Source organism: Atractosteus spatula, chromosome 3 (assembly GCF_055471065.1).
Source record: "Atractosteus spatula isolate fAtrSpa1 chromosome 3, fAtrSpa1.hap1, whole genome shotgun sequence".
Classification (NCBI taxonomy): domain Eukaryota; kingdom Metazoa; phylum Chordata; class Actinopteri; order Semionotiformes; family Lepisosteidae; genus Atractosteus; species Atractosteus spatula.
The window spans coordinates 20,217,785-20,236,912 of NC_142708.1; the positions used below are offsets into that span (position 1 = coordinate 20,217,785).

The 19,128-nt window shown below is 35.3% G+C and overlaps 1 protein-coding gene across 1 annotated transcript in view; it reads left to right on the forward strand.

Moving 5' to 3' along the window:
- Positions 1-11,537, forward strand: part of LOC148837545 (solute carrier organic anion transporter family member 3A1-like) — a 52,724-nt gene extending 41,187 nt beyond the window's left edge. The window contains exon 6 of the mRNA XM_088911122.1: positions 11,158-11,537. Within this exon, the coding sequence (XP_088767248.1) occupies positions 11,158-11,537 (380 nt within the window). The remainder of the gene's footprint in view (positions 1-11,157) is intronic.
- The last annotated feature ends 7,591 nt before the right edge of the window (positions 11,538-19,128 follow it).

Consider the following 19,128-nt stretch of genomic DNA (forward strand, 5'->3'; position numbering starts at 1 on the left):
TTTCAGTCAGAGTAACAAACACAAATTGCAGTTACAAATCCAAATCTTTTGAATTTGTCCTTTAGCTTCTATAGAGTTTTTTTTCTCCTATTTTTTTTCCTATTTTTCTCCTATTTTGGTATCATCTGCAAGCTTCAACAGAATCTAGATCACTAAGTTAAATTATAAAGAGTAATATTAGTATACTTTTCTGATTACTTTGCCTCAATTTGAACAATCATCCCATGTATGTACGCTTGTTTTTTTTTTAAATTCTCAATCCAAATACACATATTTGGCTTCTACTATTGTACCTGCAATTTTAAATGAACGTGTATTAAGGATTTGAGGAAATTTATCTAAAGCTTTCTGAAAGTCTAAATATACAGTGCTGAGTAAAGGTTTGTTAACCTGCAAAAAAATTATGGGAATTACAATTTCTTACCACAGTCAACCCAGTATCAAAGTAAAGGAAATGGAATAACCAGTGTAACCTCCAACTGGGGTTGTCTTGATCATGATCCTCACACCCCAAAGCATCTTGTTGAAAACATCTCCCCCAAGGCCCTGGAATAGCTGCCAGCAGCTGGCGCTAAGTGAACCATCTCTCCAGCCGCTGTTTCCCAGATCAGCTAATAAAAACATATCTGCGTTTAAACAATGGTGCAAGAGAGACATGTTGGACTTGCCACAATGTCAGTAGAACATGGAATGGCTGGAAAACCGGATCTAAATAAAACAATGACTAAGTCTGCAAAATATGTGGCACGGCCTCCACTAATCAGACACAAGCCCCTGCTACTTCCCACAAACGCCATCACACATCCTAATTACCCAACCACGCCCCTCGTCCTGCACCACAACACACTACTTAAGGGCTCCTCACCTGCTCCTCCTCGCTCAGTATTAAGTTAACCCTCACAGAGCTCCCTTTGCTAACCTTCTTCTCCTGACAAAAGCTTCGTCTTGAAAAATCCCGGCTACTAGACCCATGCTTCCTCTTGACCACGAATATTGGCTATGTGACGTGGCTAAGTAAACCCGGCTTCTGTTTTCCCGCTTAAGATCTCTTTCTCTCTTACGTCTTGTATCAAGCACTGCATAGGGTCCAATCCCCTTTGCTGAGACCTCCAGTAGCTTACAATATGAGGCAAGAAAAATCATGTTTTAAGAGCAAAGAATGTGTTTCTTTTATTATGTGATCTGTGAATACACATTAAAAAGGAATCTAAGAGCTTTCTTTCTATATTTGGATTTTCGTGACGTTAGCAGTCTAAGAACAGTAGTTTGTGATGATTTTGGATTTGTAATAAAAATTTAATTAACATTTTTAATGTTATGTTATAATAATATCTCTCTATAGGATATAAATCTAGTCTAAAACTTTTGTGACTAAAAATGCATGACCAAATCCAAGACCAGATTTAATGCCATTCATCCTCTGTCTCCCTGTCTTCATCTCTACTCTCTGACTTTTCTCTCTCCTGTGTCCTCTTATGATGTCTTTCTGTGTGTCTTAAATGTTTATCCTTCAATTCAGATTAACCAGTCTGATTTCTTAAGTATTAATAATATGATCAATTAAAATAGACACAAAATTATCCCACCAATTAAATTACAAAAGCATCTTTAAACCCTTATTTCTTATACAGAGGCCAGTTATAAGAAAGATAAGTTCATTATTATACAACCCAATATAGATAAAGTTTAATAATGCTTAAAGATACTCACATTCTGGATTTAGAAATCTTAAAGATAGTAACTCGCTAACAATAACACAGGTAGCAGTGTGAATAGCAATAGTGGTGTACCTTTTCGGAGCATACAAAGCACACGGTGAGACTGAAATTAATATTTTACAGTCTTGTAAAAGTATTTGACACATCAGAAATATAGATAAATAAATTGTAATTCATATTAGTTCCTTACACACAGGTGAATTTATATAATTATATCTTTCTTATTTTACTTTTTTTTACTTTAAATTTAAATATTTCAAATTTCTAAATAGATTTTTAAAATCTTTTTTCCTCAAATCAAGCATCTCATTTAACTTGATGCCCTAGGTGACCACCTGGTATACCTACTGGATATGTAGAAGCTGTCCCTGCATCTCTCACTCAGACAAAAAGCACTGACAAAAAAAAGGAGACAAATACTCACCCTGGAGCAGTCAACCCATTGGTGGTATGAAGCAGTTTTGCTATTGCAAACACAGGGAATTTCACATTTCTCCTGGGTACTGAGAAAGTCAACCCAACGGACCTTTTCAGAATCAACAATGAAATACAGACTGAGAACTCAAATGGAAGTGAAAAAGTGAAGTGTCTTTAAAACTGAGAACAGTAGGTGCTTTCTCACACAATGGGTTGCGGGGAGTTGTTGTACAGGGTAGGTTCACTGCACAAAGCTCTGTTGACAATATTTTCTGACCAAGCCTCCTTAAATTGTTAATATAACCTTCCAGATGCAGATAGTTCATTTTCCAATATGATAAAGCTCTCTCCACTACCAAGAACACATACAGTATAAACATTTCTTTCTAAACTTTAGGCTCATGTGTGAAAGGTGGTCACAGCCCTTTCTAGGCCTGCAGGTGTTTTCATTGTATCTTTTACATCTCAATTAATCCATATTACTTCCTCTACCACCGGCACCGATATAATCAGCCAAGCAATGCATTTGCCAGAAGAACCTTCATGATGTCACATAATAATCTCATTCACAGAGTCATGTTTTTATTGACTTTTAATAAATTCACCCCACACACACACCTTTTAAACCTTCCACGGCACATGTACTCCGGATTATATGTAGGCGCCCGTCATTAGATCCTGTAGAGGAACTTATTTCTAAAACTAATAATATAATTCAATTATCTGATCATGTAAATGACTAAGCCCTTTCTCAAAGTAATTTACTCTCTTTTAAAGTGACAGGAAGGGAAAACAGAGCTGCATACAGAATAGAATTTAGAAAAGAATTAGCACAGAATTTTCATTTTCTAAATTCTTTGCATTATCATTTCTGACTTTTGAATTAAAAATGTCAGTTTCACTTTTCCCTTTAATATAAGACCTCTCTTTAATATAAGATTCTCCTTGGAATCTTTGTTTTATTAATTTTGAACATTATTACTGAACATAATAGTAATTCAGGTCAGATTACAGTATGTAAATGGATAAAAATATGTTTTTTCAAAATACCTTTTCAACTTCCACTGTCCTCTGGCTTTTAAGTACAGATAAATGCAATCTGACCCAGAGGTTAGCTTTTAAACACAATGTAATTATCACATTATTAAAAATGAGAAGCAGAGATGGAGTTCTCTTAATCATGAATTTTAAGGTAACCATTAACCTTGGATTTATTTTTAATTAAAAACATAAATGAAACAATAGTGCTGAAAAAGAACATGCATCCTGAGTTCTTTTGTGTATGAACAGTTGTTGCCATGGCATTTGATACTATGATAGTATTACACACTTATGCCATTGCTTACTGAATGTCTTTTTCTGAGCAAAGTACTTGAAATGAAGTGGCAAATCTATTACAACACATCATATATTGTATGTTGAAATAAAGGTAATCTGTATTTGTTGAGAGACATTTTTTATGTTTTTCATCAACAAAATTATTTCCCATTTTTAACATTCTGACAGAAAATTCGATTATATTTATACAGATGAACACAGTTTACTCTTAAATACTATTGGTGTATTCAAACCAAAGAAGTAACAGGTGATCGTTAGTTCAAGAAATGGTTGTGGTTGTAGGCTTGAGTTCTCTTTTTCAATTCAAGTGATTCGACTTATCTTTCTGTGTTTGCATGGGTTCCCAATGGGTGTTTCAGTTTCCTCCCACCATAAAAACTGGTCCTTGTGCGAGTGTGTGTATGTGTTTGTATCTATGTCTGTGCCTAGTGATGGACTGGCATTAGGGTTAGGGTTAGGGTTAGGGTTAAATGGGGTGAATTCTGCCTTGCGCCCGTTGCTTGCTGGGATACGTTCTGGTTCCCATGAGACCCTGTATTGGATAAAGCAGTTAGAAAATGGTTGGATGATTTGATGTATCCAAAGTAATTCCTGCAATTAAGTAATTAAGATCAAGAGTAGAATGAAAACCAGAGGTTTCTCAGGACCTCAAGGACTAAATCTGTCAGTGGTCTGTGTCAGGCAGGACTAGCTCCAGTCTTAATTTCATTCAAACCCAGCACTCAATGGTCAATTGGCATTGACTTATTTTATTTACCGACGTATCCCAGAACCTCAGTTGCTGCTGATTTAAAGAGGTCTAGAAAAGCTGCAGACTTTACTGATATCTAAGTAATGTAAAATTGAATAAAAGCGCAAAAGAAAGGTCCCAAAAAGATGAAACACAAAGAGATTTAATAGGTTTATTCCATGCTGAAAAAAAGAAGAAAGAGAACACAACGTTTCGGCCGTGGAGCCTTCTTCCCACACCTGAAGAAGGCTCCACGGCCGAAACGTTGTGTTCTCTTTCTTCTTTTTTTCAGCATGGAATAAACCTATTACTTGTTCCTTTGCAGCCTACGCATGCTGACGCAGCTACCCACCTGAACTACTACCACAAAAACATTTGACTCATGTTGCTTGCTAGGCTGCCTGTAGCTTATTGATCCAAAGATCTAAACCAATCTTTTCTTGAACGATCCCAAGGAAAATGCTTTAACAACATACCTGGTGCCTTTAGGACTGAAGCACCTCTTTTCTCAATTTCCTTTTGTGTCCTCATATCATTGTTTTACAGCAATTTATGTAATTAATTTGTACCCTCTATATAGTTTCCTCTTTTCAAGACTGAAATAGTGAACATATTAACTGGTCTGTGTTAAAATGGCATAATTCCCATTAATTGAATTTCCACAGTTTAATGAAATATCTGCATTTCAGAACATTTTTATTGCTTCCATCTCAAATTCCACAGCAACTAGAGACTACAGTGGTAATTCAAACCAAATCAAATAGGTTTATGATAATCAAACTAAATTATGTCAAAGTAAATGTAGGGTTGAAAACTAGAACACCCTGTGTCTCTCTAGGACCAGGACCAGGATTGATGGCTCTGTGTTAGAATGTTGCTTCGTGGAAATTTTGGTTCTGATTGCACTGCCTGATACAACTGTTGTGAGGACCTTTACAATCTAGCCTGGTGTCTTTCTTTCAAGATATGGGCAGTAAAATAACTGCTTTCAAAATACAGTTTATGAGATTCACATTATCATTATCTTGTTTGAGCTTTAGCTGAGAAATGAAAATGACTGAGATGTTTTAAGCTAAATATTTAAATGCAAAATGCATGAGGAAGAAATAAAATGTGTAAATGCCTAGCCCATCTGTGACTGTATCTGTGGATTATCTCTTTCAGAACCTCACATCCTGTGCCTGTATAAATTCTGGAGTTGCTTTACATTCTACTGCCATTCCAGGACAATGTCCAAGCTCTGGCTGCCAAAGTACTTTTCATGTGTTTTTTACTGTATTTTGTGCTGGATGCTTCATTGGAGCCATGGGACACACTCCAACAGTAGTTATTCTCATTAGGTAAGATCCCTTTATCCACTCATCCACTAATCCCTAGTTATGGACAGTTAATAACTTAAGCAAAGTCACAAACTAGAGGAGGCCATTCAGCTCATCTACTGTAGCTCAACTGGTTGCTAGTAGTTAAGTGTTTAGAGGATCTTGTCCTACCGCCACATGTTTCAGACATCCACTGCCCTCTCTGTATAAACATTCCTCCCATTCTTTGTTTTAAATGCAATTCTCTATAGAATCCAGTTGATTGGCATGCCCTTAAAGATTTTAAATACTTGAACTGTCCCTTCTCCGTCTACTCTGTTCATTACGTAAAAGATTCAGTTTTATCCTGTGAGTGTTAAACATAGAAATAGCTGCTCTTCTGTGGACTGACTCCAGAGCTGCAACATCTTTAAGACATGTACAGTTTATGCCATACAGTGACGACAAAGATGAACATTTGCAGAACCGTGTTCTACAGATTTGGAGGGCTTCAGTCCTAAAAACGTGAACTCAGTGTGGTATTGCATAGTGCAATTTTTTCAGGCCCATGGGAAGTGCTAATATTGTTGCAGCTCAGGTTTGCAAACAGCAGTTTGGAAAAGATATTTAGGAGCCTGTTTACTAACTGATGGCAGTGGATGTTCCACTAAAAGACAAGTGCTGTCTATTATACTGTACAAGGTGGGAGCAGGTTCTTCAGCATAGACTACTACCACCGCCACCTAATTTTCAATGTATTATTGAAGGCTACCTCATACTGACCTGTTAGATATTTGTCAGCTTTTCACAAACAAGTCCTTAGTAAACAAAAAAAAAACTAAGAGGATGCAGTCAAGTGCTTTTTCTTGTATGTGGTTTTATGTCTTTAGTATCAGTGAGTTGCGATATACTGTATGTGTGGACCTATCCTCATCTTCTTGTAAGTTGTTTCTCTAATTTTGAAGTGTATCAAAGTATCACAGTTATGAATATAGAAGTATTTTATTTTTCGTTACTTTGATGAACTAGTGTAAACATAACTACTTTAATGAGTGACTACAGAACTACATTACCACAGAAATTTCACTTTTGTTTTTCCTTCCCTTAACACATAGTGTACAAATCCTTGCTCCAACCTTCATTAGCTCTGAGTACACATCAATGTAATTACCGTACAATATCTGGATAAAGATTATATTTTTTCAATTTAGTTTGGTAAATTCAGTTTTAGACACTGGGAATAATCACACTGATTGATTTCCATTTGCCAGGTAGTATTAAATTCAAATGATCACCTTTTAGAAAGTCTCCTCCATAATCTGCTTACTGTACATGACTATTCATAAAATGCAATTATCCCTTAAAAACCCTCTTGCAAAGGCTCCAAACAGCAGAGATTAACTTTTAAATAAGACACCATAGATCTAGCAAGTCTTTTGTAGTTCTTGCCTACTTAGGGAACTCCAGGAAGTTAACACATAGTTATTCCCTGTTTTCTCTTGCCTGCTGTGAGCTCTGATATATTTTTATTTTAATTGTTATGAGAATTGAATTAAGCATTATGCATCGAAAACTTGACTTTAAAATTAAAGACCTTCCAGTTTTGCCTTCTCCTTGTACTGAAACCTGTTCTCCTTTTCATGTTTTGAATTCGTAACTTTATATCTGTGCCGCTTTAAAATCCTAAAACATGCACTGTTTTTAGAACATATATACTGATGGAAAAGAGAAACGCAACATTTTATGGATTACAAATATTGTAGTTATAGTTTATGTACTTTCATAAAAGTTGTCAATTTGTTTTAAGCCCTCGGACCAGCTATACAGCTTGTGCAGTGAAGCACTGAAACTTGCCAATCACATGAAAGCTCGTTAGGTGCGCTTTTACCCAACGAGTTCCAGGTGGAGCAATGCCTGATCAGGTCACCTTTAAAAAGGCTTTAATTCAAAGCTTAGGTCACTGCAAGAAAAAGGCCACACTTAGTTTTCTGTGCATTCCATAATTCCTTGAATGTCACCAGAAGAAAGGGAGAGGGCCATTGGCATGCTACAGACAGGCATGTCATGTGCCAGCATTGCCAGACACTATGGAGTAAGCCGCTCCACTGTGTCCTGACTGCAGAGAAGGTTTCAGCAGACTGGCAGGACAGATGACCATCCAAGATCCGGTCGCCCTCGAGTGACCACACCAGAGCAGGACCGACCCATCAGACTGGTCCATCTGAGAGATCGTTTCAGATCTGCCACCTGTACTGCTGCTGAAACTTCCGGCAGACACAATGCCCGCATCAGTGACAGGACAGTGAGGCTCCATGCTGCTGGCCTTAGAGCAAGGCGACCTGTCAGAGGCCCTCTGCTCACACCCGACTGGCTTGGGCCAGACAGAGGGAGCGATGGACGCAGTGGCATCAGGTCCTCTTCACGGATGAGTCACTCTTCAGCCTCTTGCACACAGACGGGAGGGCCAGAGTGTGGAGGAGGAGGTGTTGCATTTCTTTTTCCCATCAGTATATATTTCAAATATAAAAATGTCCAGATGGAAATGAAAGATTACAATTTTATTGTTTCAATTATATAAGAGTAACATAAATGTAAATTTAATCATGTAATATGCTGTGTCATTATGTGACACCAATGCACTGTAACACAGACCTAATTCAAGGTGTACAAAATGAACATTGTGCATCTTTGTAGTGCAACCATGCCAACCATGAATTCATTTATGGTAAATATTAAAATCAGGTTCTAGAATTTGGAAAGCAGAACAGAGTGGATATGTAATTATTCATCTTTGCACATCCGTATTATGAAGTGATCAATTTACATTCACATATGATTACACCAGATATTTTCCAAACCATACATGATCATTGATATCTTTGGAAAAGTGTTATACAGTATAACTGAATTAAGCAAGAAGGGTACACAGGGATAAAAGTACTTAATAAAATTAATCCCTAAGAATAAACAAATGTGTCTAAAAATGTGCACAAAACAAAAAACAAGCTGTGTGCAAATGGGAGAATTTCAGAGGGTGTTTATCTATTGTAAAAACAACTTTTAGAGTCTAACAGGTTCAGGAGCATACAGTCTCACTCTCACACATTAGGGAACAACACCTAATACTTTTATAGTTCCATAAACCTAACCCTAACAATGTGATTTCAATGACAGAAATGGGAACTTCTGAGATATAGTGTGAAAATGCTCCCATTTCCCTCAAAACATGGCCATGCAGAAAGCACATCTTATTTCTTTTGTGCATAAACAAAATGGCATCCTACTTTTCTACCTTACAACATATTTTAAAACAGGATGGACTTGTTCAATTGTATTTAAAATACAAAAGTGGCTTATCAGTGATGTAGAAATAATTTTCTTAGACAACGTCCTGTTGATTATCAGATGGGTGGGTTAGCAGTTGTAAACATTCCTGTCTTGTAATAGACATTTTCAAAGTTTTTATATATACAAAGTATATATCAACGTCTTTCATCTGGATATAATTTTTTTAGTCTTCAGTATTGTATAAAATACTTATTAGGGTTCATAAAATAATATTCTTCCTCCTTAACTGAAAATTAACTGACTTAACCTTCAGTTAATGCTGATAGTAAAAGTTGATTGATTTAACGTATTAAATACTTAAGAATATAAAGGTTACAAACAAGAAAAAGTCATTTGGTCCATGCAGCCCATTTGATACTATCTTTCAATGGGTAATCTGTCAACAAAGGCATTTATACTGGACTGGACTGAAGAACTAGTTAATTAAAATGTAGACCCACTGAACCACACATTACATACCCATTGCATAATAGATACTGTCCACTAGGTACAAACAGAAGTTTACTTCATGCAGATAATGTTATGTAAGTCTTGAATTGTGCTTTAGCTGGGGTAGGCAACCCCAGTCCTAGTCTGCTGCATTTGATTCTGGTTTTCATTCAATCTCAGACCTTAATAAGTTAATTGAAGTAATTACGTGGATAAGAAGCACATTCAGCTGAGTGTTCTGGGTCTTAATCAGGTGCTAATTTGAAAGTGCCATTAAAACCTGCAGGAGACAGATACTCAAGAACTGGGGTGGCCTAGTCCAAACCTTTATCTTTAAATGAATTCATTGCAGAAATTTCATAACTATCCTTCATTCTTAGAGTATATTAATGTTGATAATTATTTAGTTGTTTACATATTATTTTCTGATTTATGTGTGTGGTCAATTTCACTGAATAAGTTAGAAGTTGACATTTCAAATTTGAGACCAGTATTGAGGGCAGTCATCTTCAAACACAAGTTATATGTGTTTTTAAAATGAAGAAGAATTCGGGGGAAATTGTTTTTCAGATGTATAAAAGATGTGAAAAAGTAATGTATTTGTGTAGTATAAACGTATTTCAAAGATCGTTTTTACTGATACACTTCTAAAATTATTTTCCCCCAGCTTCTTGTTAATTTTTAAAAGCTAATCCCTTATTAAAAGTGATTACATTTTTAAAGTAACTTTTCCTAATACAGCTTAAGACTCCAATAGCCTTGTTGAAATACAATACGTCTGCAGTGACCTTCACAAAGATCTGATAATAAATAATCTGATATAACAAGCTCAGTAAATCTAACATGCCTAAGAAAGTTTCCAAAAACAGATTATTCAACTTGACAACTTTTATGTAATCCAAGGAACTCATCCAGCTGTTACTTGAAAGAAGCAATTATATCATCTTCTCCTTGTAGTGCCCTAGCCCTCATCAACATAAGTGGCTTTCTGGAGAAGGATGGACGGATTACTACCAGTTTAAATTCCAATTTCTCCCCTTTGGCACACACAGCAGTGATGTTTCATGAGCTTGGGTTTGAAGTTATCTTTTGCCTTATCATTTCATTCTTAACACAGTTAACCAGAGATTGAGTACCCTTCTCAGAAATACCTCTGTTTGTTCTTTCAGGGCCGTGCCTCCCCATTTTAAGTCATACGCACTTGGAATCCAGTTTCTGTTGCTCAGGGTTCTTGGTGAGATTTCTTTGTAGTCTTTGAACGATTTCACAATTTTGTAACTCAATGTTGTTGGTTATATATGTTTTGACAACAAATATAATTCATTTTTAATTAAACATATAAATATAAACCTTAATTAATATGAAGGGACTTTTCAATAGTCCATCTTTTAATAGTTTTTTTTTTTGTGATGGAACAAGTAAAGGTTAATTCCATGATGAAAAAAAAGAGTAAACACAAAGTTTCAGCTGTAGAGACTTCTTTAGCCTTATTCTCCACTGCTGAAGAAGGCTCAACAGTGTCTCCTTTCTATTTCTCAGAGTAGAATTAAGCTTTGCTTGTTCCTTTGCAGCCAATGCATGCTGACTCAGTTCCCCACTCACACATGCTGTAGCTTTTACAGTCAGGCATCACTTAGTTGGAAACCTTATATAAGCTTGTTAATTGCATAAATAGATTCCGTGTAAAAAAAGATAGTGAACATTGTTTATTATAAGAATTTATAGTATAGTGAAATATGTACTAGTAATGACACATTTCATGTTTATTTAAATTAATTTTCTTTTCTCAATAAATGTGAAGATTACCAGTAGTTTAGTCAGTGGTGTGGTTAAGAATAGATTGCCTTTCTCACATTTCTTAATCTTTATTTTCCCACAGCCTTTATCCCAATGCCTCTAGTGTTTGGTGCAGCAATTGACTCCACCTGCCTCGTGTGGTCAGAATCCTGTGGGAAGCGTAGAACTTGCTCTGTGTACAACAACGAAACATACAGATATCTCTACTTCAGCATCTGTGTGGGACTGAAGACTGCAGCTTTCATTCTGATGACAATGGCTGGTCAATGCATTAAAAGCAACCCCAAGAAATATCTTCAGGGAGATGAGGACAGCACTGAAAAACTGACTCCCACGGAATTGTTTGCGTCTACCTTGGGATTGGACACAGTAGGAGGTACAAAATCAGCTGCCGCAAGGACTACATTTATTTACCACCTAGGAGACAATGAAATGTGTGAGAACATAGAGTCTGTCCTTTGAAACTGAGATAGAACATTGAACTATACCAAATTTGGACAATAACGTAGTAAAAAATGAACACTGAAGGGATTCTCTGAGTTCGGTAAATTCCATCTGTGACTGGAATTTAGTCCAAAGACTTTCTTAGAGAATTTCTTTTGATACTCATGATAACATATTCCTCACACTAAAAGCATCTGTGTGGGACTAAAAGGCATATCATTGATAGTGTGTATATCAATGTATACTGTTGCACAATGAAGATGCAACAGTTTTCCACCAATAGTTCATTGGCAGATAGGTTTCGCGATTTTTCTCAAGAAAGAATTATTTCAAGCCATGTGATTTCAGAAAAACTAAGTAACTGTAAGTGCTCATTAAAGCCAAACGTGCTGTAATGAGTTGATTACAATCTGCATAAACAGTCGTTATTAAAAACAGTATTCTATTTAACATAAGAGCAGTAAAATATACAGTACTATCATCTCCTACTTTAGCATAAAATTTAGCCCGGTTCCTGTCAGAATGATGTAGGTTTCTGTCAGTAGCTGTCTAGAAAATAAGATGTCCTGTCCCAACAGTCAGTAGACAGAATCAATAAAATCAGCTTTGTGAGGGACAGGCTACATCATAGAAAGCAGTAGGTCACCACACAAGCCTGTCTGATCCATCTGCTTAATTGTTTTCAAATTTCAATGACTACAGCACGAGACATTCCAGTAACACACACACATTATCAGAGTGGCTGCAGATTGTCATGTACATAAAATGATTTTTAATTTAATCTGCACTAAAATTATTGGAGGACATTCAGGAGAAACATCACAATTACAGTTACAGGAGCAAGTGAGAAATTACATTTCTTCTATGGGCCAGATAAAATCTGAGGCGGAAGCAAAGAGAATTCTGAAATGTTTTCTTCACTGAGTACACCTTTGGTGTAGGTGGGGTGCAACCTTACTGCTCAGTGATATATTGACAAAGGTCTTGAATCAAACCATTTCTCCAAGCCAGCTCATAAGAATTGATATTCCAGTTGAAAAATGCAAGACCACTATTGTGTGATTATATTGGCAGTACATCAAAGAAGTATTTTTGGAATCCTGTAGTGGCTGAATCTTTCTCCTGATCTGAGTCCAGTACAACACTTGTGGGACCAAGTTGCAACACCATCAAAAGCAGTCAACTACCGGCTGACAGAATTGTGTGACATCTTACAGCACCATTCAGAGGCTGACCAAGTCTATGTGTCAGCACTGTCAGGAATGTATAAATGCACAGGGATCCCATAAGCAACACTAACTGTTTGCTTGCATGTTGAAGTGTTTTACATTTCCTACTTAAAACCTCTCATGATTATTTGACAAATTCATTACTCAGTGGTGTAGTAATTTATTTGTATCAGCTTAGTTTTTCATAAGAAGAAAGAGGGGAAATGTTTCTTTACAATCAAGTAAATGCCATCAAAACATTAAATACATGCCAATCATATTGTAATCTTGAAGTACTGTAAAACTTTAATTTTATTTGTTTTTCTCTTTGCATTTCCATGTTATTGTCACTATAAGTATGTAAGTAATAGTACTGTATATTAATAGTATACATAAACATTAGCAAAACCCAAAAAGAAACAAAAGGTGCTGTGTATTCCATGTATGTAACAGCTTTTTAGTTTCAACAGTGTCCTTGATTGCACACTGGAAATGGAAGGTTGATCATTACACTTTTCTATAAAAGAAAAAAAAATAGAAACTAATGTTAAGGAGCTGATTATACAGTATATACCTCCTTTACTGGGAATTAATACATTTATTATTAAACACATAAATCAGCTATATACTGTAAATCTGTCTCCAGAGTGGAATTCCAATATCAGTTGATTACAATTGCTTGTTGGTATAGATTCTTTGTTCTGGTGAGACTGATTTGCAGTTGTCGGATAACTTTCTAATCTGTTGATATTAAATGCTGTTGACAAGCCATGTGCAAGAAAAGCTTAATTTTGTACAAATTGTGAGCTACAGTAACAGAATGGCTGTAACATGCAGGTGTTATACTGTACATTGAGTGCATTTTAAGATGTTCAAAGCACACAAAACTCTTTATAAGAGGTATAAAATATTGTAGAACTAGGATGTGAATGTATTTCCTAGTCTGGCAAATAACACCTAATAGAATCATGCAGAGTACAACAACAATGGCTAAATGTCCTATCATGACCACTTACCACCTACGACTAATCGGAAATTAGACACATGCTGCTGTAAAAACATCTGTCAGGGAGCACTTCTTTTGAGATGCGTGACTCACCATGATATTTAGCTCAACACAGCCCCTGCTGACACATTCTAATGTCATTTCTAGATATTTTAAGGTTTGCTTCATTTATCGCAAAGCTTGGCTGAGTGGAAATCCATGCACTGCAATAGTTTAACAACAGGCACTTTTAATTATAGGGTAAACAAAGCTGGTGACTTTTGATATTGTGTACAGTATGTGGAATGATAAACTGTTTTGAAAGTCATGAAACACATGAAAATGTTTTGAAATAAGACATTTTTAGCAATATTGAGGATAATGAATTTATTCTCATTTTTACAATTACTAAAGATATGTTTACAAGTACAATAACGTTACTTCCATTGCCTGTGGAAATACAGTGCATTATTTTACTTCATTGTATTGGAGAATATATTGTATAATGTGAATGCCTACAGGAAGGCATTACCATGTGTTTACAGTTTAATTCTGTTATATTCCTGTGGTCGATTTTATATTTTGCATCTGCGTGTTTTAAGATCAGTGGATAAAAGACTGTAGCTCTGCTATAGTTTGTATTGTCAATGTGAAATGTAGCATTGTAATGAATTAAACATGACAGTTTGCTGTTTTGAAGATGCAGCAAAACCTTTGGTTTTGTCGTGTGCTTCTGTGTGCAAATCAATGGATATTAATTATGTAAATGTGAAAGTTGTTTCCATTTTAATTTGGAACAAAGTGGAGAAAGCCTGAAGGCATGTGTTCAGTGCAAACAGAATAATGGTTTGTCCTGATGAAGATCTCTTTTTCTGGGTGAGTAACCTTACACCACACTTTGATAACACAGTATGAAGATAGAAAGTCCTGTAGAATCCCACTCTATCAGGACTTTGCAAGAAAACTGTTTGGTGGAGAAAGAGATTTTGTCAGCCCCCATTTATGAAGGTGAATATGTAGTTCAATACGCATATTAATAACGTTATAAGATGCCTGTAGCTTAATAGGTTCATATGTGAACAAGTATCAAAGAATAAAAGTAGTTTCTTTGAATTTGTGGTGTAGGGGTATTGTCTCAGTGTTTTGAAAACAATGTTACAGACTCAAAACATAAGATGATGTACTATCAAAGGTGCTGGAGAAAATCCAGATTATAATTATCCATCCATCCATTTTTTCTAGAACTGCTTCCAATTCAAGGTCGCGGGGGAGCAGGTGTCTACCCCAGCAAGCAATGGACATAAGGCAGGATACACCCTGGACAGGACGCCAGTCCATTGCAGGCAAACAAAGACACAGAAAGACACACACACTAATGCCAATTTTCCCAAATGCCAATTAACGTACAGGTATGTTTTTGGATTGTGGGAGGAAACCAGAGCACCTGGAGAAAACCAACATTAACACGAGGAGAACAGAAAAACTCCAGGCAGAAATTATTACTGTTGTTGTTATTAAGATGACCTTACTAATGATTCAGATTAATTTAAATCATAACTTTCGCCTACCTACGATTTGCAAATTGCAAAACTTAATCCTGATGACAACATTTTGTTTGCCAAAGGCTTCTTTTTTACACCCAGTGGAATTAATTAATATTAATTATTCTGTATGCACTTCATTATTATTTCAAGACTTTGGAAAATTCCTGCAAAATATTCCACAGAGGCAAACATGTTTTTCTGTTTCTTTGACTACATTTAACATTGCACAATGAGTTGGACCAAAGCAGTTCAGGAGATGTACAGTAAAAGTATTTCTGATGAGATTTTAGACAAGATGTGAAGCATTGAATAAACTTCAGTGTTAGCCATTATTAACAATTTCATGCCTCTATAAAGTACTGTCGCAAGTGAACAAATCTACACATTCAGTACACTTTAATTGACTCAGTTCAAAGACAAGATTCATGCAGAAACGTTTAAATATTAATGATGATTCTAGTTAATGTCATTTTGTGCACATTTCAAGCCTGGCAAATCTAAACCACATTTTATGCTTCCGGTTCGAGTCACTGTTTTTTTTAAAATAACTGGATTGCACGATGATGGATCACTTCTTTCTATTTAACATACAATTATTATACAATCAGTTAACCCAAACTACAGCTTTTTCAGGACGCTTTATCAATAACTAGATGCTGAAAAAGTGTATTAAAAATATATGTGCAATACTAGCAGGAGGGTAACATGCAACACAGTGTGAGAATTTGTTTGTGACTTACCAGTTTTTTATTTTATACTGCAATTTTGGGGGGAATACCAAATTGCTAATGTTGAAATAAATCCGGCTCACTTTTTGAGCTGACATGAGAGACATGTTGAACACATGCATAAACTCTGTGCATGTGTTTGTTGTTGTTTAATTAACAGTTTATTATTTTTTGAGAAAGGTAAAACAATGAACAAAAATCATACTATATGGATTATATACTGTATAAGAAGCTCATATTCAAACGTAATAAATTATTTAAGTAAAACTAAAGCACTTGTCAGATCTTCAAGCATCAACAGTAGACCGATAAATTAGATAGAGGACTGATGCATCCTGTACTGAAAATCCAGAAAGTGTGTAGATGCATTGGAAGCTCTAGGGGTTATTATTATAGGGGGAACTATTGTACAGCCAATCAAAAATTACACTGTTCACATATGAACCTACCCAGCTACAGGCATCTTTATCCAGTTCTATGTCTATCACAACAGAAGAACGTCCATGGAATTGTGCAGATGTTTGGTTTATTGCAATGAAATAAAAGACATTAAGTGAACAAAGTGCAAGTAGGTGTTATAAAATAGGTCTGTTATTCACTATTGTTCCAGTGCACAACTGAAATAGGACAAATATAAAATATTTCATGAGTGTACATCTGATAGAAATCCCACATGGCCCCTCAAGCACAATTAGCACACCAGAGTCCTCCGAAGGTTTCTAGATACCTTTTGACTGTCTTAGCAGAGTATTTTGGATTGTTATGTCTTTGGAAAAAATCAGAGAGAATTTATAAAACTGAACAAATAACATTTGCACAGTATTGTAGGTCTGCTAAAGGCAGTGGGAAATGATTTTCTCCAGCCTTGACTGAGTTTTTTCCTGGCTTCTTGTAGTCACAATGTCAGTTTTAATTGAAGGAGTCCTTTATTGTTTAACTTTGGGGCATATACTGTATGTAGTGCACACACATATACAGTAGTTACAGCAAAAAAAAACATAAGGTCTTTTGCGAGATGCTTTAGTTCATGTTAAAGGAATGAGATTAAGCAGTTTTTTTTTACAAATCCTAAAACACACAAGATTGCATCTCACTAAAAATTGTTGTGTACAGTTTTAAACAAATCTAGTTTTCTCACATCACAATACTTTTGAAGATAGATTTTACAATTACATCAACCTATTGGCAGTTATTACATTTATAAACGTAATATTTTGACATATAAATTAAATATTTTAGAATGGTAGGTAGAATTTAATAAAAACAAAACTACGGAAACACATGACGCTGTGTACTGCATATTTCATGTTAATTAAAAAATGCCTGTTTAATAAAGATGAAGTCTAATTCCCAATAAATCAGATACGCCCTGTGTGTAGAGTAATGTGCTTCTACATGATGCACTTATTAAACCTGACAGTTCTGATTAAATCAAAGCACTAAAGCCTCTCCCACAGCTATACAGTAAATTTACAATCACACAACAAACAGAATGTAATGGACAGAGACGACACTTCCAGCAGAGGGCAGTGGAGGCTGTTTTTCTAGGTAAAGGCACTATGAATCCTTTGTCCCAGAAAAAAAAAAACATTTCACAGACCAAATATTCTGCATAAAACAACCACATGCAGTCCACATTTTCAAAATAAATGGTATTATATTTTTACAGTTAAGCAATTTGTGACTGTATTGTTAGCATTGTCTGTGTTAACACGTGTTCTTCACTACCTCATTTAAATGCCAATTATTACTGAAAAGCAATGTCTTTTCCGTAATTGAAGCTAACATTTTCTGACTTTTCTATGGTATTTTTTTCTTTAATCAAAGACATATTACCAAATTATATCCTTCCTAGTCCTTAAATAAAAATAATAAATATAGCAAAATGGGTGACTCTGGTGCTTTCATAGTCATCTTATTTACAACAAATGCAACATTCAAAGCTAAATCAAACATCATTTTGAGAGTATATATGTGCTCACTTTTCTACTTTGTAACTTTCAACTCCTGGGTGTGGTTCCAGTGACAAGTTGTCTTAATCAACTCAAGTGTGTCTACAAGTATCTCTGTACATATTGGAACATTATATGGTGTATCCAACAAACTGTAATTACACACATCACATGGACAGTACAGGGAGTGCTCCTGTACTTTAAGATGCTGAAATATGCTTGAGTTTAAGCTACCCAAATATACTGTACATGGGACACATGACACATCTTGTTCTTCTAATTGTATTGTGCGGGAAAGAGTGTGAATTGTTCGCTTCTGCCTATTGAAATGAAGGTTCTGCTTTATACACTAATTTTCTGGTTTAGGGTGCTTTTATCTCCATATAGACACTCTATAGAAATTGTGGAATTATATTATGCATGATACCAGAATTGTAAATGATATTTAACTATAATATAAGCAGTATGGAATTTACAATATAAACAGCTAAACCAAAAAAAAACAGAAGCATGAAGGATTTACAGAGAGTCTTTTTATCTCATCAAATCATATAAATTACTGTCATTTTAATTTTTTCTGATACGCAATGCATAACTTCTATCATTATTTGAAATAGAAAGAGATACAGAGCCAAAAGGTGGACTTTTAATTACAGGTACTCAGAGGAGGCTAGAAAAGAGATAATTAACCCTTATGCATTCTCAATATTAATTCTACACAAAACCATGGATAGGACTGTGAACATTAACCTGTCAGACAGCAATACGCAAATCCTATTATAACTTGTAGAAACCACACCTGTTACATATACTGACAAGCCATAAAATGAATTTGAATTATTTTTTCTTTTTTCTTTTCTCTTTTCAATGGTGAGTAAAAGTGAAAGAAGAATCTTAGATTTATGTAAATGTGCATTTACAGTAAAAAATAAATAGTTAATTAAAAATGTAAAAAGCAGTGAATTTTATATTTTTTATTTACCATGTTTCTCTTAAAGACTAAGAAGCATTAAATTGTGACAAATGCTATAACTGTAGGTTCCAATAATCATTTTCAGTAATCTCTCAGTATATACTGTATACCACATGTAGCAAATATTATAATTAAACAAGGTTTAATTAAGGTTTAAACCTTGTCTAATATGCTTCTTTGTTGTTTAGAGTGTATCTGAGTACCCTTTCTTGTAATCTT